At 51.0% G+C, this 24074-nt stretch overlaps 1 protein-coding gene across 3 annotated transcripts in view; it reads left to right on the top strand.

Moving 5' to 3' along the window:
• Positions 1 to 22849, top strand: part of CHST3 (carbohydrate sulfotransferase 3) — a 42285-nt gene extending 19436 nt beyond the window's left edge. For 2 of the 3 annotated variants that reach the window (XM_036829433.1, XM_036829431.1), the window contains exons 2-3: positions 15093 to 15314; positions 16711 to 22849. In XM_036829433.1, coding sequence (XP_036685328.1) covers positions 15157 to 15314; positions 16711 to 18004 — 1452 coding nt within the window. In that variant the 5' untranslated portion in view covers positions 15093 to 15156 and the 3' untranslated portion in view covers positions 18005 to 22849. The remainder of the gene's footprint in view (positions 1 to 15092; positions 15315 to 16710) is intronic. The other variant, XR_005016903.1, reaches the window with a different exon arrangement.
• The last annotated feature ends 1225 nt before the right edge of the window (positions 22850 to 24074 follow it).

The following is a 24074-nucleotide window of genomic DNA, read 5'->3' as shown; positions in this document are numbered from 1 at the left end:
TTTGAAGATGGAGGAAGGGGCCATGAGCCATGGAAAGCAGGCAGCCTCTAGAAGCTGGAAAAGGCAAGGAAGAAGGTTCTCCCAGAGACTCCAGAAGGAATGCAGGCCTGCTGACACGTTGATTTTAGGCCAGTGAAACTGATCTTGGACTTGACATTCAGAACTGGAAGATAATAAATATGTGCTGTTTTAAGCTACAAAGTTTGTGGTAATGTGTTAATACAGGGCTATTACTAACCGTATTTTATAGACGAGGCACAGAAATATGAGGCACTCCCTTGGGGTCCCACAGCTAGTGGATGGCAGAGCTGGAACAGGAGGAACTCAGGTGCATCTGACCCCTGAATCTGTGCTCTCTCCACCTTACCGCACTGCCCCTACTTTGCAGCCAAACAGACATGGATTCAAATCCCAGTTCTGCCATGTTCTGTCTTTGTGTCCTTTGCTAGTGATGGGTACATCTGGCCAGCGGGGGAGGCTGCATGGGGGAACATGTGACGACCAATTGGAATGCTAGGGTGGGCCAGGCTGTTTCCAGGTGGAGCACCATGTGGAAGAGTTTGGACTTGATTCTGAAGGAATTGAGCCCATGGGGTGCCAGCCTATTCTTCCCTCTGCATTTCATGATGCTGCCTCAGACTTTCAGGCCCACTCAGCCTCTGGGATCTGGCCCTACTGCAGCAACCCAGCTGCCGTGCAGAACTGCAGGGTTGGGGCCAGGAGCAGCACTCTACTCATTGTCACCTGCAGCCAGTGACAACTGCTTGTCTGGGGTGGCGAGTAAGCTCCCATTTCACGGAAGGCCAGCAGTGGCCCAGTGCCTCCAAAGCACATCTCTTCGAAGGCTCTCCTGCAGCCTTGCATGTCTTAGAGAAGGAATGTGAGATATAAAGCGGTCCAGAGAGTCGTTCAGAGTCATACAAGTCGGTACAGGTCCTGGCCAAGACTCTGATCTGCCCACCTGCTGTACAGCTCCTGCCTTTTGGCTAAATCTGCCCGCTCACCGCTACAGCACAGTGGTTGAGTCCGTGGATATGGAGACAGACTTCCTGGGTTCAAATCCCACCTTATAACTGAGGGCAAGTTGTTTGGCCACCGCTTGCTTTAACAGGGGGTGGTGATTATTATCTATGAAGGTACCGTGGTACCTTTCTCACAGGGTTGTTCTGAGGACTAAATATATTTATGTGTGTGAAGTGCTTGGAACAGTCCCTGGTTCATTAGAGGTGTTAACTTCTGTTATGATTCAGCTCCCCTAGGGCAGAGACTCCTTTCCTCCCTCTATTCCCAATGCCTCTTCCCATGCTTTGCCCAGAACAAATACTCAGCAAATGAATTTACTGGTTGAATGTGAGCTTTTATCACCCAGAGGCTCACTAGGTACTTTCCCAAATATATTCACTTTTCAAAAATTCCACCTTAGTTATTCAAACCCTTCTCCTCCTCCTTCTTGCCTGGGAGCTGCAGAATTGCCATAAAGCAGCCTGAAGCTTGCTCTGCCCAGTGGTAGGTCCCGTGAGCAGTTCAGAGATAACCAGGCATCCCTAGGTATCACCAACCCTTGAGTGCAAGGTAACTGGCACAGTTAGTATGGCTGCCCAGATCTCCTCAGTTCAAGGCCATGCCTGACCCACCTGCTCAGGCCTCCTTGGGGTCTCTGAGCCCTGCGGCAGCACAGCTTGAGCACCTATTCCCGAGTGGCCTCCTAGCTCCTCTCCTATCTGAAGCTCACACCAGGCCTTCCAGCTGATGAGAGGGTCAGATGTCGTGTCATCCCCTCCAGAGTCCTGTCCCCGTCTTTCTTCTTCCCCTACTGTGAGGATGGGCTTCTTCATCGTTTTACTTCCTCAGAAAGCCCCCAAGCTTGTCCTTGCACATGAATAGACTCCAGGAGGGTGGCCAGTCCATGGTGTTCCAAAAAGCCAAACTCGGAATTCCAGATTGGACTCAACTCCTTCACTCCTGCCCCAGGAAGGCCATTTCTGCTCCATCTTATCACCCACCTCTAGCTCCATTTTCCAACGACCTCTTTAAAACCTGCCTACTGTTGTGGCGGCTGGTTTTCTTTTCTTTTTTTCTATTTAATTACACTTTTTTTGGTTTTGAGATAATTACAGATACATGTGCAGTTTTAAGAAATAATACAGAGAGATCCCTTGAACCCGTTACACGGTTTCCCCCAGTGGTGCAAAACTCTAGTGCAATATCACAACCAGGATACTGATGCTGATATAGGCAAGATTCAGAACATTTCCATCACCACAAGGACCCCTCATGTTGCTGTATTATAGTTATGCCCACTTCCCTTCTGCCCTCACCATTCTTTAACTCCTGGCAATACTAATCTGTTTTGCTGTCTTATAATTTTGTCATTTCAAGAATGTTGTATAAATGGAATCATGCAGTATGTCACCTTTTGAAATTGGCTTTGTTCACTCAATACCTCCCAAATTCATTCAAGTTGTTGTATCTGTAGTGCATGCCTTTTTATTGCTGAGCAGTATGCCACGGTATAAGGGAGCTGGTTTTAAATGGACCACTCAAACATAGGCCTAAAAGCTTCCCAAGTACCGTATCCCAAGTAAAACAAGAATACTGGCATGTTCACCCGGCATCCACCCCTGGTCAACAAGAGATCAGCAACCCTCCTGTCAGTATGGCCTTGCTGCTGAGCTAGGGTGCACACCGGCAGCAGCTCTGCTGTCTGAGATGCCCGGAGGTGGCGCTATCTAAGGAAGCTGGGTGCTCTCTAAGGCACGGCTCTCAATCTTCGATCACCTGGGGAGCTTTAAACAATTAATGCCCAAGCCATACCCAGACCAATTCAATCATAATCTCTGGGTGTGGGACCCGGGCCTCAGCAATTTCTGAAACTCCAGATAATTCTCACACGCTGTCAGGGTCGAAAAGCAGTGCTCAAGCAGATTCAGCAAATGCACAACAGCATGCTACCCCTCTAGCCGCAGCAGACATCACCAAGCAGTCACCACACTCTTTTCCTGCGGAGATCGACCTTTTCAAACACGCTTCAGGCAGCCACTTCCAATTGACCGACCTTGGCCCAGGAATTGAAATTGACTTGCCCTCCCAGCTGAGAAGGCTGAAACTGGCAACTGCCATATCCAGGTGTGTCTAGGCCTGGGGCCTGATGCATTAGGTGAGCGGCCCTCCAAATCATGCCAGAAAGGAGGGTCCTTGGCCCGTAGTAATAGCAGCAGCAAAGCCACAGCAGGCAAGGATTTTCTGGGCTGGTTGCATGGGAAAAGGCAAAGTGAATCAGCCAGTGTCCTTCCCCTGCGGCAGCCTGCAGCCCAGCTGGGAGAGAGATGTGCGTGCAGAGTGTAAACCAACGGTGCCATCAGCATAGACAGGATCTGGCTCACACTGGTCCAGACCTGTAATAATGACCAGCCTGTGTGCAGTCCTCCTTATTTTCAGAGCCTCACACAAGCTTACCTGATGCTCACAGCAACCCTGTGGGGCTGACCCAGGCTCAGAGCAGTTCAATACCTTGCTTAAAATCACCAGAGAGGGCTTCCCTGGTGGCGCAGTGGTTGAGGGTCTGCCTGCCAATGCAGGAGACACAGGTTCAAGCCCTGGTCTGGGAGGATCCCACATGCCACGGAGCAACTAGGCCCGTGAGCCACAGCTACTGAGCCTGCGCGTCTGGAGCCTGTGTTCCGCAACATGAGAGGCCGCGACAGTGAGAGGCCCGCGCACGGCGATGAAGAGTGGCCCCCACTTGCCGCAGCTAGAGAAAGCCCTCGCACAGAAACGAACACCCAACACAGCCAAAAATAAATAAATAAATAAATAATTTTAAAAAATCTTATAAAAAAAAAAATCACCAGAGAGGGGCTTCCCTGGTGGCGCAGTGGTTAAGAATCTGCCTGCCAATACAGGGGACATGGGTTCGAGCCCTGGTCCAGGAAGATCCCACATGCCGCGGAGCAACTAAGCCCGTGCACTACAACCAGCTACTGAGCCTGCGCTCTAGAGCCTGCGAGCCACAACTGCTGAGCCCACGTGCCACAACTACTGAAGCCTGTGCTCCACAATGAAGAGCAGTCCCCGCTCACCACAACTAGAGAAAGCCCACGCGCAGCAACGAAGACCCAACGCAGCTATAAATTAATTAATTAATTAATTTTAAAAGTCACTAGAGAATAAATGGGAGAGCTGGCACCCAAACCAAGTCTGATTTCAAGTGCCCCCTGTCTAGCCCTCAGAGCAGTTAGACATTGACAACCTGGACCTCTCTCCCCACCTTCAGACTCCGTCTCTCCTCTCCAAGGGCTGGGTATAGATGGACTCCTTCGTGGCCATTGATCAGCCCAGACAATAGCAGTAGTCAGTGTGGGCTAAGACCCAGGCTGCTCCCCTCTCTCCTACCACTACCTCCCCTACAGATCTGGCGCCTGGATGGTGGGCAGAACTCCCTGGTGAAAAAGAGAAGAGTCACAAGGAATAAAGCTCCTGCCTACTGTTAACAGGAAGGATTAAATGGGGGCTTGAGGAAACTGTGGGACTGCGGACCACCCTGGACGATCCAAATTCTGTATCCTCTGCATTGAAGACAGTAGGATTGGAAAAAAAACCAGGGAGCAAAAGAAATTCTCCTCTCCATCTGTCCCTTACATGGACATTCTCCGGTGCAGAAAGTCTCCTTAGGAATGTCAGTCAGTAGGAGAAAGCAGGAAGGGGATCCTGGGCTTATGCATTGAGAGTTTTTCTCTTCCCAGTTATCTCAGAAATCCTGTCATGGTGGCTCAGCACCACAAAGGCTAATTTTGTACTTGCATCACATCTGATGCAGGTGGGGTGACTCTCCAAGCAGCGGCTCAGTATCTGGGCTGCTTCCACCTTGTATTAAGCTAGTTGGAACATTTGGCCTCCAGTCTTGCCACAGCAAGAGAAGAGAGGACCTGGGGAATGTGTGGGATCATTTTAAGGACCAGGACTTGAAGTGGCTTATATCACTTTAACCTACATCCCCACAGGTCAGAACCTGGTCACTGGCCCAACCTAACTGCAGGAGGGGCTGGGGAAGGTAGAGGGCATGTGGATACCTGCTAAGCACCAAGTTTCTGCCAGTTGTTTCCCTAGAATTTCACCCACACAATATATTATGGAACATTTGGTTCTTCAATATAGTATGGGAAAAAGTGGCACCACGCATCATTTTGATTTGCCTTTATATGGTTTCTTTAGGCAATTGGCCTCAACCTTTTTCTGCTGTAATACCCATGGCAGATTATGTTCACACTCAAGACACACTCCAATGGACTTGCCCAAATTTTCCCAAAATCCAAAAAACACTTTGTAGGAAAGCCCTAAGACTTTTAAAATTTTGGCTCTTATTCATAAAAACATATAAAGGCATGTGAGTAACAATATAAAATTAGCCGTATGAAGATCTTTGCCAGCTGTGGTGTGGAATGGATTGGCAGCCGTTCTGTGCAGTGTCCTAGGCTCTCTGTAACACTACCTCCACTCTCGTTCATGAAAGCACAAGCCAAGCGAGGGAGAAAGGTAGAATTATAAGAACCTTGCATCCATTGCAGTTCTTTTCAAAAGCAATTTTTTTTTTTTGGCAAATTTTGATGCTTTAACTATTCTTAGTGACCTCACCATTAATTGTAATCTGTGGTGTTTTGTTCAGTAAAGGCCTTTATGTGTTAAATGAAAGGCTTGGAGGATGGATGTACAAGGCACATGTGCTAGAATGGAGGGTTTGTGTAGGAGGAGACCTGGAATTTGGCTGACATTGAGGGGTGATGTCAGACAGCAGAATGGTAAGCTAAAGGGGGGTGAGGACTTTTGTTTGGTAGCCAGTAAGGATCCCGTAAAGTTGGAGGGGCAAACTGGTTTTATCTCACATGCCAGCTCTAATGGATTGGCACTGCACTGAGAAGGCTTATGAGGCTACATTTAGTCTCAGCTGAAAAGAGGACAATGATTGATTAGTGATGTCTGCCCCAGGCATAGGACTGCTGAGTGGAATGTGTACCATTTATTTGACATCCCTGTGCTGAAGGTTATTGAGTGGGCTAAGCTACGAGAGTCAGGGTGATAAAGTTTGGCGGGGCCATCACTAACCTGGGAGGCAGGAGACCTGTGTCGTAGTTCAAGTTTTGTCACCATCCAGTTATGCCTTGGTCAAGCACTTCCCTTCTCTGAACCTGAATTGCTATAGATGAAAAATGAGGAAGGGTGGATAAGAAAATTTCCAAGCCCTTTCCAATCCTGACGTTCTGCAGTTTTAGGGCAAAAGCCATGTTTTTCATGATTGGTGGGGTAGTATATAGGACAGATTTCTCTCGGACCTTTCCGAAAGAAATGCACACTTGCACAGTTGAAGGCAAGTACAGCTAGAGTTGGAAAGCCGAGCTGCTTTGTGTAAGGCTGCTGGCCTGAGTCCCTGCTGACAGCATGATTTTGTCCTGGGGGCAAAATCCACTGGCATTCAACTTGACCTCAGCCTGACAGATCTGAGGCCTGATGCCTCTGTTCACCACAGCCAGAGTGGAGCTGGCTACTCCGCAGGGGTCCATTGTACCCCGTGGCTTCTGTCATTCTGCAGCTACACTCCTGTCAGCGCACTCGGCACTTTCTGGAGATGCGTGGCCGTACGGAATTTGTGAGCAGCTCTGGCCTATAAGGAAGCTGGGGAGAGAGCATCCTTAAGGGTTCTGCCTGGGGTGTTTCTGGGTCTCTCCCCGGCTGCTCTGCTGCTTCAGGGCTACAGGTGACTGCAGTGCCTGGGACGGGGAAAGTCAGCAAGTTTATCCCCAGATGAGGCTGAGAGTGAGGATGAGACGCCCAGAGCCAAACGCTATCCATAAATGAGCAGATGTTGGCTCTGCCTGAGGGGTGTTTCTAGCTGTGGTCAGATCAGGTTATCACCCTGGTATTTTTAGGGGACTGAGACCCCCACCCCACTGCAACCATTCCAGTACTTGCCACTAGTCACAAGCCACAGAGTCTGCTGCATCTGTAAAGACAGGGTGAGTGGTTCCTTAGTAGGACCATTTATCACAACTTGGGCTTGGATTAAGCATTTCACTAGCATCTTATTGAATTCCTCATGACCACTGAGTATACAGTAGATGCTGTAAGTGTCCCATTTATAAATAATGAAACCACTCAAGTTTAAGTTCCTTTCCTAAGGTCACAGGGCTTCAAAGTCAATATGTAAAAGCAAAGAAGTCAAGACAGTCACTGTATAATTTGTTCAGGCTTTTCCAAAATGTCTGTCTGTGTCTCTATGTCTGTCTCTCTGTCTCTGTCTCTTTCCCTCTCTCTCTCTCTATATATAAAATCAATGGCATGTTAATCATCTTCCTCACTAACATGGGGGAAGAGAAACTACAAGAAACTCAGCCAATTCTTAAACACAGTTATGAATCCATTCATTCACCTCACAAACGTTATGAGCCCTGCCACGTGCCAGGCGCTGTGGGTGCAGCAGAGAACAGGAATGCTGTCCAAGGAAGGAACCAGGGATCCTCCTGGAGTCCTCTGTTGCCCTCCTTCACCCTGCCTATTGTTTATGAATTCTTTTTTTTTTTTTTTACTGTGGAAAATAGACATACCATAAAATGTACTATTTTAACCATTTTTAAGTGCACAGTTCAGTGGCATTAAGTGCATTCATGTTGTTGTGCCACCTTCACCACTATCCATCTCCAGAACTTTTTCATTTTCCCAAACTGACACTATGTCCTCATTAAACACCAACTCCCCATTTCCCCTCCCCCCAGGGCCAGGCAACCACCCTTCTCCTTTCTGTCTCTACGAATTTGGCTCCTCTAGGTACCTCATGTACGTTGAATCGTACGGGATTTGTCCTTTTGTGTCTGGCTTATTTCACTTCATAAGCATACTGTCCTCAGGGCTCATCCACGCTATGCAAGTCACAGGCACCACGCGGGTTTCCCTAAGGTTTCACGCGTCTGTCCTTCCTCTGTCCACTCCGTCCCTGCTTGCTCAGGCTGCCTCCTCTCTCCTGGACCAGTGCAGAAGGGACAGGCTGCTCTCCCGGCCTCCAGTCCTTCCTTCTTCCAATGCATTTTCCACGCCGCTTCCAAAGTAACCTTACATTTCTCTTTTTAAGCTTCAGATGAGATTTTAAAGCTTATTAATTAAAGTGGTACATGTGCATGGTTGTCAAAAATTCAAATCCAAAAGGGTAGAAAGTGAAAAGAATCATCACTTAATGCTCCATTTTTGTAGCTGCGCATCAGCGTTTTTAACCCCTGCCTGGCTTGCTTTCATTGAGCCAGTGCACCGCAGTTACTCAGCCAGCCCTGTCTGCTGAGACACGCAAGTCGCTTCTCACACGTTGGACTTCCAGAGCTGGGCGCACATCCTTGGCCACGACTCTCGGCCCATGTCCAGGTCGGTTCCAAACAAGCCAACAGACTCCTCACCAGGCTGCCTGGCTGCATGGCTGTGGGCCGCCTGCACTCCAGCCTCTGCTGCAGCTCCTGACTGGGCGAGGGCTGGAAAGCCCAGAGCCAGTGGGTCGGCTCCGACGTGGCCCAGGGCCTAGGGTTCAGCGTGAGAGGCACGGGAGGTACCTGTGCGGATAGGGAGGCTGGAACTGTTCTCGGGGTCCGTATCCGCGCAGCCGTCAGCGTTCTGCACAGGATGTGCGTCTCACACAGCTGAGCAGGCCCTGGTGAAGTGGCTGTGTGCGATGGGGGTAGAGAGTGTGCTGCCCGATACCCCCGCACAGCCAAACGGGGCCGAGGGGCAGCGGGGTCTGTCCCGGCCGGGGCTGGCTCCCTCCGAGTCTGTGGAGGCCCCACGCCCACCAGGCTGGCCTCAGCCCCGTGGTCCACCTCGTGGCTCTGGCCCACAGCTTCTCACGAGTTCTTGGATGCTCACTGCCACTCAGGTGACACATACCTCCACCTTTGGAGCACGTACTCTGGCTCTATCTTGGCTGAGGTTGGACATGTGCCCAAAAGGAAGTTTTAGATGGTTTGTTCTTGGGAGAGGAAGCTGGAGCCCTGGGATGTGAGGGACCTGGGGAGGAATGATAGCCCCGGGCTGCGCAGGGGACCATCCATCAGTCAGGCCTCCATCCACTTCCTCGTTCTCTCATTCCTTCTCTCACTGGTTCATCCAACGGCTCCTGGCCATTTACTCTCTTGTCAGACACTAAGCTCGACAGCCCAAGCCACCTCTGGACGTCCCTCTGTGAAACAGAACCTTGCCTGGACAGGCCACTGGATGGACTCCTGCATCCCCCAAGCAGAGGTCACCTATGAGCACGTGTGCTCCTGCCCTCCGTCTCCACTCTAGGGGATCCAGAGACAACTCACAGAAAGCCCCCCGAGGGCTCCCTTCCCAGGTGTCTGGCGACACGGCATGGCTGGGGCAGCCTCCCGGCCCCCTAGGGCTGCAGCTCATGAGTTAGTTCAGAATTTTCCCACGATGGGCCTCACTGCTCACACCTCTGCCCAGGAGCCTCCTCCGTCTCAGCTCCTGGCCTCCCTCGGCTCAGGCGGCTCCTCCTCCTGCCCAGTGGAAAGGCTGTGAGCAGGGCCTGCCACAGCTGAGGCCCCAGTCCCCACTGTGCTCTTGGCCCCGAGCAAGCCAAGGGAGGGGAGTGGAGCTTTGCTGCCTGATGCAACGTCGGGCAGGGCCCATCCCTTATCAGAGCGCCGTTCACAGCAGACCCTGGGACCCCACCCCCCCCCACGGGAGGCAGCGGCGGGCCCAGGGCCTGCCTGGGAGCCATCCAAGTAGAAAACTGTTCTCTTGTGAAGGCCCCTTGCCAGGTCACGAGGGAGGCCTGAGCAGAAAGGCCTCCGAGGGGAGAGCCGGGTAGGGGAGCTGGTGCCTAGAGTTTCGGGCCTCAGATCGCAGCCTGCTTTCTTTCCAGTGCTCCCTCACTGAGATTGCCTGGGATGCCTTCGCTGGTTTCTGCCCTCCCTACTGTTAGCACATAGCTGGAGACACTTGGAACTGAAAGCCGCAAGGCCTAGTTTCTTTATCCTCAAAAAGGCATCCCGGGTTGATATAATTAAAGAGACTGATGTATGTGAAGCCCCAAGCGCCAAGGTTTGCCCATAGTACACACTCGTAGCACACACAAGTAGTATATACGTGTAGTATCCACTCAGCCCATGCTTGTAGTACACACTCAGGGCATATAATCAGTGCACACCCACAGCACAGGTCACAGCGCACACATATGCTTCACCCAGGGAACAATGGCTTTTTCTTCTTCCTCTTTGTATTTTCCATCAACTTAGAATGATTAAGCATCTCACAGTGGGCTAAGTGCTTTGGAAAAGGCATCCATCTATTCATTCTACAAAAATTATGAGACACCTACTATGCCTGGTGCACATGGAGCAGGGCATTGGGCATACAAAGATGAAGCAGACAGAGAGCTCTCCCCTCAGGGAGCTCACATTCCAGTGACTGAAACAGGCAGCAAACAAGCACATTTCCATCCCGGAAGGAAATAAAGCAGGGTGCTGAGAGGGAACATGATAGGGAGAGGGGAGATGGTCAACATTAGGTCAGTGGTCAGGGAAGGACTCCGGAGGAGGGGACACTTGAGCTGAGTACTGAGTATAACTGGGCCCAGGACGGCTGCCCCACTCCCCACTGCATCCAGGCAGAGCTGGGCTGGCACATGCCCCTGGCCTTCTTCAGCACTGACCCTGGTGCCCTGGAAATATGACCTCCACTGGCATCCCAGCAGGGACGTACCACCTTTTCCTTTGGCTGTCACAATTTCCTTTTGCTGGTGTTGGGGGGAGGAAAGGTATCAAGTACTCCCCTGGGAGATGGCATCCGTCAAGAAAAGGAAGAGATTTTTCATTCTTCCCATGAGCTACGTAAGGGGGGCACCACAGGTTTGGGGAGGGAGGTAGCACAGAGTTTTGTCCAGTGTCACAGATATCACAGACACACTTCTTGCAAAGGGCCTCCTGCAGGCCAGGTTCTACCTGAGTGACCCCCATCCCAGCCCTGTCCTCGTCCCTCATGACCCGTGACCTCCTGGCATCTGTGACCCTCTGCTACCCCCGGGTCTAAACCTCTCTCGCCTGCCTGCCCACTTGCCTGCTAGCCTGCCAAAGCTAACCCTAGGGGTAGCCTGCCTGGGCAGGGCAAAGGAGCCAACAGCCTGCCTGCGGTTCCATTTGGAGGGAGTTTTCACCCTTGTGTCTTCCTTTTAGGGCAATGTCGTGAAGGTTCTCAGGAATCTGGTATTATTCGGGGGGTGACGGGGCTGGGACAGTGACTCAAAAATAGAAACAGTGCCCGGAAGGGAGGGGAGGAGAAGGTTCAGGATCTTTGTCATCGAGGCAGCCAAAGTTCTAAATCTTACCAAAGATGTTAGACCCAAAAGAGAGAGGACAGTGAACGCAACTCCCCCTGGACCACACCTGCCTTTTCTCCCTCTCCCATGTACCAGATCCTGCTCCTCACAGCAACTTTATGCAGTAGGAACCACCCTTTCCATGCTACCAGTGAAGAAAGTGAGGCCCAGAGAGGTTAAGTCACTTATACAATGCCACACAGCATGGTAGACATGCAGAAAGGACGAGAGCCCAGGACTTTTTGTCCTAGCTCCTTCTGCTTCCCAGGCAGACCCATCATCAGACCCAGGCAACCCTCAGCTGAGAGCCGAGAGGGAAGAAAGCCAGGATTTCAACGCTTTGTGCTCTGCAGACTCAGTACTGGGGCTCACCCTCCCAGCAAGATAGGTGGCCTCGTATCCCACCACAGGCTAAACTGGGTGCATGGGGAACATGGCCCTGCCCGGCATTCTGCAAATGAATGCTGACAGCCTTCCAGGCACCAGCTTCAACGGGTTGACTCACCAGTGGTTTGCTGGGCAGCTGATATGTGGTGGGTGCCATTCTAGACGCTGGTCCTGACTTCAGAGAACTTGCAGTCTGGGAATGGGAGACAGACAGACCATCAGCTGGAAATCCCAACCACATGTGCTATGGCGGGGGTGGGGGGGGTGTCACTGTGGAACATCAAGAGGCTGGAATGACGTAGATCTGGGAGGGGTGATCAGGCTACTGCTGGAGGAACCTTGGGCAAATTAATTAATCTCTCTCAACCTCAGTTTCCTCATCTGTAAAATGGGATGGTCGCTACCTAATAGGGCTTTTGTGAAATGAGGAAATGCAAATCAAGTGCTTAGCATGACACCAGGCATAGAGTAGTAACTTTATAAATTTCAATAAATTTCATCTACCCATATCCTTCTAGCTGACTCTTTCAACCAGAGTGTAAGCCCCATGAGGGCATGGGCCAGGTCTGCTTGTGCACTGCTGTATTGCCTGTGCCTAGAATGGCACATAGTAGGTGCTCAGAAAATATTTGTTTAATGAGTGCATAGGAAATGGCCCAGAACAATTAGGAAGAGGCAAAAATATTCAGTTGCCCTTGAACTGGCCTTGCAGCCCTCTTCCCTCCTGGCTCCTCTCCAACTACCCACACTCACAAAGCACCCCAGCATTCTGCCAGGGAGAGCTGCCCACTGCCCCACCACCACTCTGCCCTGCACAGCTGAGGAACTCCACTGCAGCTGCCAGGGTACACATCTGTCTTCTCACAAGCCTCACTGCTTTCTCCAGAGGGTAGATTTTCTGGCTGTCCCTAAAGCCACTTCCATTGTGTGATGAAGGTACAGCCCTGGGACCCTCCTTTCTGCCCTCCCACTCCCCCATGTCATCAGCTTGGAAGAAATCCATCTTTCCCAGAAAGAAGGATGGTCCTGGATGTCCTGCACAAGGTCACAATAAGATTTTTCCAAACTTGGAGCAGACTGTCTCCCATGGATGAGGGTCCTCGTGGAGAAAGGGATAGACTTTTGGAAGAGGAGGTTGTGCTGGAATCTTGGGGCTTGTGGTACGGGACAGTGTGTGTGTGATGGTGAGGACGAGTGAAAGAAATGGTGATTCAGGCTCCAATGGGCAATGGTGTTTTTACTCCAGCTTTAAAAAATATATACACTTTGCGTTAAGAGTCATTTATTCCTTTAACCATTCTGTCATTTAGCAGCCATGCATGAGTGTCTCCTGTGTGCCTGGCCCAGTGCTAAGGGATAATGAGGGACCCAGACAAACTCCCCGCCCTCCACAAAGGGATGATCAGCATTGAACAAGTCATTACAAGTGGGCCTGCTTTATGACAAAGTCTCAGGTGCCAAAGGGAGTCTTTGTACTGTGGCGGGGCCGAGGGGGCCCTAACCTATCCCAGGGAAGCTGCCTGACAAAGCTGAGACCTGAAGGCTGAGGCCATGTGAAGGATTTTGTTAGAATTCACATGCTATGGTGGAAAACCTTTAATTTTTAAAAATTTATACATCCAGGACTTCCCTAGTAGCACAATGGTTAAGAATCCACCTGCCAACGCAGGGGACACCGGTTCAATCCCCGGTCCGGGAAGATCCCACATGCCACAGAGCAACTAAGCCCACGTGCCACAACTACTGAGCCTGCGCTCTAGAGCCCGCGAGCCACAACTACTGAAGCCCGCGCACCTAGAGCCCATGCTCCGCAACAAGAGAAGCCACCGCAATGAGAAGCCCATGCACCACAACGAAGAGTAGTCCCCGCTCATCGCAACTAGAGAAAGCCCGCGCGCAGCAACAAAGACCCAACGCAGCCAAAAAAAACAAAAACAAAAATTATACATCTGCATGGTAAAATTTCTAATAGTGCACAATGTTACACAGCAAACGTTAAGACTCACCCCACCCTTCTCTCCTGACCTACCCGTCCCTTTGTTACAGGCCTTGTGACTGTGTCACAGTCCACTTTTCTCTCCCTTAATTTTTTTTTTTTTCAAATGGGATCATACTACATCAGAGGTTCTCAACCTGGGATGATTTTGCACCTCCCCCCTGCCCAGAGGACACTTGACAATGTCTGGAGATATTTTTGATCGTCACATCTGAGCAAAGGGGATTCTACTGTTATTTAATGAGTAGAGGCCAAGGATGCTGTTAAACATCCTACAAGGCACAGGACAATCCCCACGACAAAGAATTATCTGATCTAAAATGTTATTGGTGCTGACATAAAAAAGAACGAAGTAATGCCATTTGCAGCAACATGGATGGACCTAGATTGTCATACTGAGTGAAGTAAGTCAGACAGAGAAAGACAAATATCATACGATATTGATTATGTATGGAATATAAAAAAAGCGTACAAATGAACTTATTTACAAAACAGAAATAGGGTCACAGATGTAGAAAACAAACTGATGGTTACCAAGGGGGAAAGCGGGGGGATAAATTGGGAGATTGGGATTGACATATACACACTACTATATATAAAATAGATAACTAATAAGGACATACTGTATAGCACAGGGAACTCTGTAATGACCTATATGGAAAAAGAATCTTAAAAAGAGTGGATATATGTATACGTATAACTGATTCACTCTGCTGTACAGCAGAAACTAACACAACATTGTAAATCAACTATACTCCAATAAAAATTTTTTAAAAAGTCAATAGTGCTGAGGCTAAGAAACCCTATCCTATATAAACACACTATGTCTGCAGCTTGCTTATCTATAATATATATATACATTATTTATACATAAAATTATAACATATTGGGTTGGCCAAAAAGTTCATTTGGGTTTTTCTGTAACATCTTATGGAAAAACCCGAGCGAACTTTTTGGCCAGCCCAATATATAGTAGATTATTCACGTCAGCATTAGTAGATCCACCACATTATTCTTTGTGGCTGCATAATAATCCATTGCTTGCTCCATCATATTTTATTTAGATTGTTTCACTCTTTTGCTATTGCAAACATGTTTATCGCAAGGAGTATTCTTTTCATCCACTTGCCTTTCAGTCATGTGTGAGGTCAAAGGAAGTGAGGATGGAAGTGACATGGACGAATCAGAAGGTTCATTGGTATTTTGAATGACCTCATTTCAAGTCTCTGGGGCATAGTCCATTGGGAGAGTGGGTCTGGGGTTCTGGCACAACAGGGCTGTGGTCCCCAAAAGTCTGGTGGAAAAGCTCCTGTTTGTTCTCATCTACAGACAAGGGTGTCCTGACCGCTCATCTCTCCACAGGACCAGGTGTCCCCCACCTGAACGACGAGCCAGGTCCTGAGTGATGGCCCCAAGCTGAGTGCCCATGGCCCCACCCTTCCCCATGGAGAAAGGACTCACTTTGCCCCAGGACTGCCGACACTTTCTGCACAGCCTGAGAATGAGGAGCAAATATGCCCTTTTCCTGGCTTTTGTGGTGGTGGTTTTTGTCTTCATTGAAAAGGAAAATAAAATCATATCAAGGTGAGGGATGCAAGCACAAGTCTTCCCTATCAAGGTGGGGTGGGTGGGGGCAGAGAGGTAGCTATAGGGCTCTCTGTCGACCTACAAAGGCAATCCCTCAACCAGTAATCATCAGACCTCTCCTGTGCCCAGGCAGTAGGTCATGCCCATGTCCTCATGACTGCACAGCTGTGAAACTTGGGCTCCAGACTCAGGCAATTTGAGTTGGAATCCTGATTCTGGCACTTTTTTTTTTTTTTTTTTTTTTGGCCGCAGCGCACATCTTTCAGGATCTTAGTCCCCCCACCAGGGATCGAACCCATGACCCCTGCAGTGGAAGTATGGAGTCCTAACCACTGGACCGCCAGGGAATTCCCCTGATTCTGGCCCTTTCTAGCTGTGACAGCTTAGACAAATTATTTCACTTTTCTGTCTTAAGTCCCTCTTCTGTAAAATGTGACTAATGATGGGGCCTGCCTTGTTGTAAAGATTAAATAAGAACATGTAAAAGCATTTAGCCCTGTGCCTGACACACAGTTGGTGTCCTGTACTTGCTGGCCGTGGTTATTACTATTAATTAACTTCCTGGCCTAGGATGATGCCTCACATTAACAGCATATCTCCTATACCAATCTGAAGTCATGGATGAGGGTGAGGCAGGGTCCTGGTACAGATACCCTGGTGGGCAGGGCTGCCATGTTCAGCTGCCCAGGTTGTGCACTGTTCAACTCCAGGGGTGTGCACTCACAACGGCTACGCTGGGAATGCTGCCCCCTAGAGTTGGCAGTGTACCGCTGTGTGCAGTGGCCCTGCTAGTGGGCCTGCTAGACACAGAAACATTTCACAGACCTTCTCTCCCAAGCACAACCCCTGCAAGAAAGCATCAACCAGGATGGGTAGGTTAGGAATAGGGCTATGTAGTAGGCACTATGTCAGTGCCCTGCCTGGGTTCCTTAGCATGGACTGCTCCAGTTTGTGCCTACTGGGTCCTACTGCAAGCTTCTGCAACTCTCCACCTGAGGGCATTCTCTCCACCTGCACACTGGCAAGCCACAAGTCCTGGGGAGTAAATGCCTCTGGGAGCAGCCCGCAGTCAAGGCCAGCTGGGAGCTTCACACCCCTTGGGTAGAGAATCCTAAGGTGTGTTCTATCTACCCCATCTCCTGGGGTTCCTCCAGCAGAGCGATTTGGCCACAGGGGTAGCCTGCTCACCCTTATGGACTTCCTCTCCTCCCTGCCTCACTTCCCTACCCCTCTACCCGTTCTTCCTGTGATCAAGTCCCAAATAAACTACTTACACTCAAATCCTTGCCTCAAAGTCGGCTTCTGGGTGATTATCCTGGGATGCTCCTCAGGGTGGCACAGGGGATGGAGTCCCCAGTCCGTCACTGACCCCGGTATCCCTCTGTTCTCACAGGGTCTCGGACAAACTGAAGCAGATCCCCCAATCCCTGGTAGATGCCAATAGCACCGACCCAGCCCTAGTCTTGGCCGAGAACGCATCCCTCCTGTCCCTGAGTGAGCTGGATTCGGCCTTCACGCAGCTGCAGAGCCGCCTGCGAAACCTCAGTCTGCAGCTGGGCGTGGCGCCGGCAGAGGAGGCTGCGGAGGAGACCGCAGAGTGGGAGCCGGAGCAGCAGCCGGAGTCCCGCCCACCCGCCGAGGCCCCGCCCCGGCGCCACTTGCTCCTCATGGCCACCACCCGCACGGGCTCCTCGTTCGTGGGCGAGTTCTTCAATCAGCAGGGCAACATCTTCTACCTCTTCGAGCCGCTGTGGCACATCGAGCGCACGGTGTCCTTCGAGCAGGGCGGCGCCAACGCCGCGGGCTCGGCCCTGGTATACCGCGACGTGCTCAAGCAGCTCTTCCTGTGTGACCTGTACCTCCTGGAGCATTTCATCATCCCGGCACCCGAGGATCACCTGACCCAGTTCGTGTTCCGCCGGGGCTCCAGCCGCTCCCTCTGCGAGGACCCCGTCTGCACGCCCCTCGTCAAGAAGGTCTTCGAGAAGTACCCCTGCAAGAACCGCCGCTGCGGCCTCCTCAACATGACGCTGGCCGCCGAGGCCTGCCGCCGCAAGGAGCACATGGCAATCAAGGCCGTCCGCATACGGCAGCTGGAGTTCCTGCAGCCGCTGGCCGAGGACCCCCGCCTGGACCTCCGCGTCATCCAGCTGGTGCGCGACCCCCGCGCTGTGCTAGCCTCCCGCATGGTGGCCTTCGCCGACAAGTACGAGACCTGGAAGAAGTGGCTGGCCAAGGGACAGGACCAGCTGAGGGAGGAGGAGGTGCAGCGGCTGAAGGGCAACTGTGAGAGCATCCGCCAGTCCGCTGAGCTGGGCCTGAGGCAGCCGGCCTGGCTGCGGGGCCGCTACATGCTGGTGCGCTACGAGGACGTGGCCCTTAGGCCGCTGCAGAAGGCCCAGGAGATGTACCGCTTTGCAGGCATTCCCCTGACCCCGCAGGTGGAGGACTGGATCCAGAAGAACACCCAGGCGGCGCACGACGGCATCTACTCCACGCAGAAGAACTCCTCGGAGCAGTTTGAGAAGTGGCGCTTCAGCATGCCCTTCAAGCTAGCGCAGGTGGTACAGGCTGCCTGCGGCCCCGCCATGCGCCTCTTCGGCTACAAGCTTGTGCAGGACGCCGCCTCACTCTCCAACCGCTCCGTCAGCCTGCTGCAGGAGCGCGGCACCTTCTGGGTCACGTAGGGGACCCGGGGCGTTGAGCACCCCTCCTGGTGAAAGTCCCGCCTTGCCTGCCTCACCCAGGCCAGCTGGGAGACTGCAGCGCCGCCGCAGGGGTGGGCAGGAAGACGTGCAGGGCGTAGGTGGCGCCTGCGCTGTAGAAGTAGGCCCCCAGCCCGCTCGCTTCCCCGCCCCAGCTGTGGGCCTGGAGCTTCCCGCTGAGAACAGGACAGTGGCCGGTCCTTTTGAGGGCTGTCAAACCCAGACCAAGGGGGCTGTGGTCTCCTGAGCAGGCCCAGGCAGGCCCGAGCCTATTGACAAGCCTTTCTCTTCTCTCTCTCCCTCTCTCTCTCTCTCCCTCTCTCTCTCTCACACACACACACATACATATACACACACAGAAATATACATGAAACACACATAGGTGCCTGTAGACCCTGTGGGTCAGAGTCCACAAATATTTAACAACCGAAAGGGGTTTCAGACACTGACTAGTCACAGTCAGACCCCCTGCTGTACTCAGTGTCAACCTTTCAGTTTCTGAATTTCTCCATAATCCAGTGTAGCATCTGGGTGGGTCCCTGGGGAGAGGTGAAATTAGCTCTATATAGAGCTACAGAACAAACATACACATATAGACAAATACCTACACTCACACCACACGCACAGGCAGAAGAACATAAAAACACAAACACACACACACACAAAATCTTCCCTGTTGCTTTATGCTTTATCTGTATCACACACCTAAAGAAAAGCCTCTGGTTACCTTTTTAGAGTTATTCGGGGAAGGGGGAATGATATATGGTCATGGGCCATGACCCTGTTCCCCATCCAAGTTTGAGGCTGAACGGTGGATACAGAACTGCCAAGTCCATGGCCTCTGCCCACCTTAGATTCTCGTGGCTACCTCCCCTGACCCATTCATGTCCTTGCTGCTAGCAGGCAGCATGATTTGAAATGGAATGGCTGACCCTCGTGTGATTGCAGCCCGAAGGCCCTGTCCTAGCTCAATTGGCTCCCCAAGAGCAGGTCCGTTTTGAAAGCTGCCTCAAGCCTGACGGGCAGGAGCATCGGTGGTCCCTGGAGGCAAAAGGCAGCTCGTGAGTCCTGTCATTTCCAGCCAGGCCTCTGTGGGGCAAGGCCCAGAAGGAAATACAGAGTGCTCTTGAGGGAGAAGTCACATCAGGATACCCCATCCCCTGAGAAGACAGGGGAAAGAGGTCAGCCACATGGTTGGTCGTCATGGTTATGTGGTTAGTGTCTGGAATTCCTCATTTAGGGCTCTGGGAAGAGTATTGCTCAATGTGGGATGGGGTGAGTGTTTTTATTTTTTATTTTTTTAAAGTTATTTATGGTTTGGTTTCTTGTGGCTGTGTTTTCAGGTTTGTTTCTGCAGGAGTGCTGCTTGGAAGCATTGTGGGCTTGAGGGGCTGAGGGGGGCCGGGAAGACCAGTGGGGAGCACTTTGGCTCCTGCTGGAGGAAGAGGAGGAGGAGCCTTCCCCCAGAAGGACCAGAGCCGAGGTGGCCACATGGCAGCCCACAGTGCCCCACGGGCTTTTCTGTTTGATCCCACGTGGAACAAATCTCAGAAACCAGTGGCGTTCTTTGCTGAGTGTCCAGAGGCAGCATAAATTAGCAATCCTCACCCCCTCCCCAAGAAGAGGCCAGATTTGAACATCTCTCCCAGGTCCTAACATATTTCCTGGGGCGTCAGGGACCTATGACCAAGCAGCAGATGTCCCCACAGTGGAAGCGTTTCCCCCATTCCTACCCCAAACTGGGGAGCAGAACTCAGTACCACCTCAGAACTTGCAGAAAGCATCAGCAGTTCACTAAGGGCTGTTTCTGATTTCCTGGACAACCTCTGTATCAGATCCATCTCATTGTCAAGCCCAGAGGGCTGAGTTTTGTTTTGAGTATTATGGGGAGCAGGGAAATACAGGATCTGGGTCCAGCTAGTGTTGCCATAGGGAAGAGGCGGGTGTGTCCTGGCAGGAAGCCAGCCTTTGAAAAGGTGAGGACAGTGGCCATCTTGTGGGATCCATTACAGTCAGTGCGTTTGAGCTGCTGGGTCTCCATCACCATGGATTCAGCCAGTCGAGGAAGTCTCTAGGTTTTCTGTTCCAAGAATAAATTGTGCCGGGAAATGGCTCTAATTTGGGGTCCAAAGGGACTCCAGCTCTGAAAACTTGATCCTGGGGCAGAGTGGGGCCAGGATGGTTCTGGCAGGCCCAGAAGTACTGGCCATTCTTCCCCAGCCCTTGCCCTGCTCCCTCCACTGTTCCCCACCTGGGGGTGGTAGGGGGCAGGCACCTCTATCCAAGGCCCTTTCTGGTTCCTGGAGCCCTCCTAGTGTGGACTGCAGACTTCTTCCTTCTTCCCTTCCTATGCCTCTGGGGCCAAGGCCTCCACCCCTGAGCTCTGAGGACTATGCCGAGAATGGACCTTTGGGACTTCTCAGGACATTAACAATTTGTACACTGCAGGTTGACTTAATTTATTTATTTTGTGAAAAAGAAGAGACAGAAAATATTTTATTTTTTGCATGGACTCAAAGCTGTACCCAAATCAAAAAAGACAATAATAATAGAAACCATTCACTTCGTACATACAAGGACACTCCAAGACGATTCAGAATACACGAGAGGACAAAACTGAGAGCGTGAGAGTCACGATGGCCGCAGGGTATTTTTTTAGCTCGGTTTCCTCTTGTTGATTTGAAGATGTGACAGTAAGGCCCTTCCTGCTATATTATCTTTGTCCAGGTATCTGAAATAGGACACAGCTCAAGAGAGTGTTGCCTTGGGCTCAGCAATGCTCTGGGAACCCTTGGGGTTTAGGGAGGAGAAGGAGGGATCACTACTGACTCTACACTCCATGGGACCTGGTTGGAGTAACACATGAGGGGTTTTCAGCAGAGAGCTGCGCTAGGGGAGGTGGTCCAGCTGGGAGCTAGTGCCTCCTTTTCCAGCAAGGCCAGCCCTGGTTTCTCTGCTCCCTCTGGCCCCCATGAGCCTTCCCCTCCACAGCACCCACCTGCCTGGAGACAGAGGGAGTGTTGAGGCCTCACCTCCGCCCGCCGCCAGCTTCCCCGGAACAAGAGGCTCATTCAGCAATGAGCGTTTATTCGTTTTTCTTTTTCTTCATGAAGACCTCTTTAGCCCAGCCTATAAAAATAGTTCAGAACATTCCAGGCCTTGGTGAGACAGGGCAGTGTCCAACACCCTCAGGCTGTCGCCACTGCTGCCCATTCCTGGCTTCTCCTCTGGGCCTTGTTTATAAACCTTGGAGTGGATGAGGACATGGGGGGAAGGGTCTTTGGGAGCAGGATTTTTTGGGGGGGCAGGATTCCTGAGTCCCATGAAGAGGGAAAAAGAAGAAGCAGATGTGCAGATCTCTGTAGTACGGCCCTTGCAGGTTATCACCAACTTATTACTAAGGTTGAGAGACATAAGCAAATTCTAGCCCTCTGTCCCTTTATGTGATGCACTCATTTGAAAATAAGTAACTAAATGAACAGGAAAAAAAAAATGTTTGTCTGCCAGCACCCTCAGCCTGGGAGCTATGCCAGAGGCTGGTCTAATGGGGCAGCTGCTGACCAAACCCTTAAGAGCAGAGGACCCAACCAACCCATTACAAGAACATCTTTCCCTTCCACCTCTGCTTTCTGAACGAGCTCCAGGAGGTCCCTGTCCCAGAAGACGTATGCTTGGCCTAGAGAGCAGACAGGAGATGTAAGCATCAGATGGTCTGGTCCTGACCCTGAAGGTCTCTTCCAGCCCTGATTGACTATGAGGCCCTGGATTATGAAGGACAGGGGCAGAAGACTGGATGGCTGTGTCCCCAAGGCAGTCCTCTCCCACTCCCATCCCCAAAGGCTGAAAGCAAAGGTGGGTCTCAGAGGGATGGGTTCCTGAGGCAGGGAGAGTGGGGTGGGGGAACAGGTGCCTGCAGAGGATGCTCCTTCTTTAAACTTGTGCAGTCTGACGAGCTCCAAGAAGTGGATCTTGTTAGTCTGCACAAATTTAAAGGAGCGTCCTCTGAGTTCCAAAGTTAATGGGTTTGCCTGTGAAGATTCCTAGCACATGGTCCAGCTAGAAGGGAGGAAGGCGGCCCAGGGTTTCCTGAATGTAGCCACATGGCCTTTCAACTGCCCAGCGTTTCAGAAGAGTGGAAGCTGCTCTTTACCTCAAAAGGATGAAGCAGAATTGGCAGCTCAGATGTCTTAAGAACTTCAAGATCCTAGGGTCTTGTGACCTTTGTCATTCCATACTGTGCATGGGGGACTAATTAGTTATGTGTTTCCAAGATTACATGGTGCCATCTTCAGGGCCTAGCTCATATTGCAGACCAGGTATTTTATTTGTATTTATTTGTCAGATAAAATGACCTATGTTCCTGGCTTCTTCTAACATTGGGCTTGAACTGGTCACCCCCTAAAGTCTCCCTTTCATCTGTACTTTCTAGGCCAAGTCTGCCTGGCTCCCCTGCTCCCTCCTGGTTCCTGCAAACTCTTTTTGCCAAGAATTTTGGCCCTCTGTCATGTGTCATGGCCGCATAGTACAGGATACCCCTTCGTGGCCATGGTATGTACATATGTGTCCGCACGTGTGTATGTGTAACATGTAGCTCAGCCTGCTTGGCAATGTTGCTCCCAGCCCCCTTGCCATCAATGTCCCAGATGTTCTTGTCGTGGCTACAATCTCCTGGAAACACAGGGGCTGCCTTCAGAAAGCTGGTGGCCACCACCAGTCAGGATCTTCTCTGCAGAACAGAATGTGAACCCATCACCTGATGGCTTACTTGATTTATTTAATTAAAAATGAAAACGCGCAATGAGCAGAATCTGAAGTGTCTCTGTCCTCTTTTTTGCGTTTATTCTCAGCAGCAATTGGGTTGTAAAAATTTAACAGGAAAATTTGTACGTCAATTATATCTCAATAAAGCTGGAGTGGGGAGGGGAATAGGGGGGAAAAAAAGTAACAGGGAAAAAAATTAGCAGCAGTAGGAAAGGGGTAACTTCCAGCATGAAGCAGGTCAGAAAAACTGCCTACTCTTGAGGGGTGAAAGGCACAAGGGAAGCACAATTAAGTGCAGAGGGTGTGATGAATGTTCTTTTACCAGAATGGCAGAGCTGGTGATAACTGTTTGGAGTTGGCTACAAGGATGAGGTCTGAGAGATAAATACCCAGGCATTGTCGGGCAGGGACAAGAACATTAGCTAAAGGTCAGGGGACCTGGGGACAAGTCCCAGCCTTGCCACTCTCTGGCCCTGTGACCTTGGGCAAGTCACTTCCCTTAATCTGTACCCCAGTTTCCCTTAGAATGAAAGGTGTAATTAGTAGTTGACAAGCATTGTTCCAAAAAAGTCCGTTTAGGGATGGATTCAAGTCAGTTGAAAGGGCAGGCAATGCTCTCACTCGGAGCAACTGTGCATTGATTCACTTCACATGTTGAAAGAGTGCTTAAGATTTCATCTGGCCTTCAACAAAATCTCAAAAATCATCTGAGATTGCCAAGAACCCTTTCAGCTAAGAAATTTACAATTAAATTTGCAATTACATTGCTGTATCAGTCATATCAACTTAGTGCAAATTAAATTTCCACGCTTTTGTTTCCTAACAGCCACCTGGAGGGAACGGGCATTTCCTCAGGGAAAAGGGCGAGGGTTCCTTTTGGAACACAGGAAGACAAAGCTGGTGGAGCTTTGTGGGTTTGGGGACAGACGGGAAGTAGGAACAGCAGCAGCCATGAGGAGGCAGAGAAGAGCTGAGCACTGGGGACAACGGCCCCTGGAGTAAGGGGGTGACAGAGTGAAGCACGATGTGAGGAAATGAGACCTCTTCCCCAAAACTCAAACCTGTATCTCTGTCATTCCACCCAGGCCAGGCCTTGGAAGCTCAAACCATTTCCCTCCCAAACCCTAAAATAGAGGAGTCAGCACGATGACATCCCGACCTGGGTGGAACCTCGGCCACCCCGTCCCCAGCCAGGTGCCATTGCTGTGTCCAATCTGCTGGGGACTGGATATATTTAGTTTAATTTCTAGGCTGTGTTTCCTACCACAAATGGCCACCTGGAGAACCAAAT

Source organism: Balaenoptera musculus, chromosome 16, assembly GCF_009873245.2.
Source record: "Balaenoptera musculus isolate JJ_BM4_2016_0621 chromosome 16, mBalMus1.pri.v3, whole genome shotgun sequence".
Taxonomy (NCBI): domain Eukaryota; kingdom Metazoa; phylum Chordata; class Mammalia; order Artiodactyla; family Balaenopteridae; genus Balaenoptera; species Balaenoptera musculus.
The sequence above is the reverse complement of the archived record's forward strand: the minus strand, read 5'-3'. Positions and strand labels throughout refer to the sequence as shown.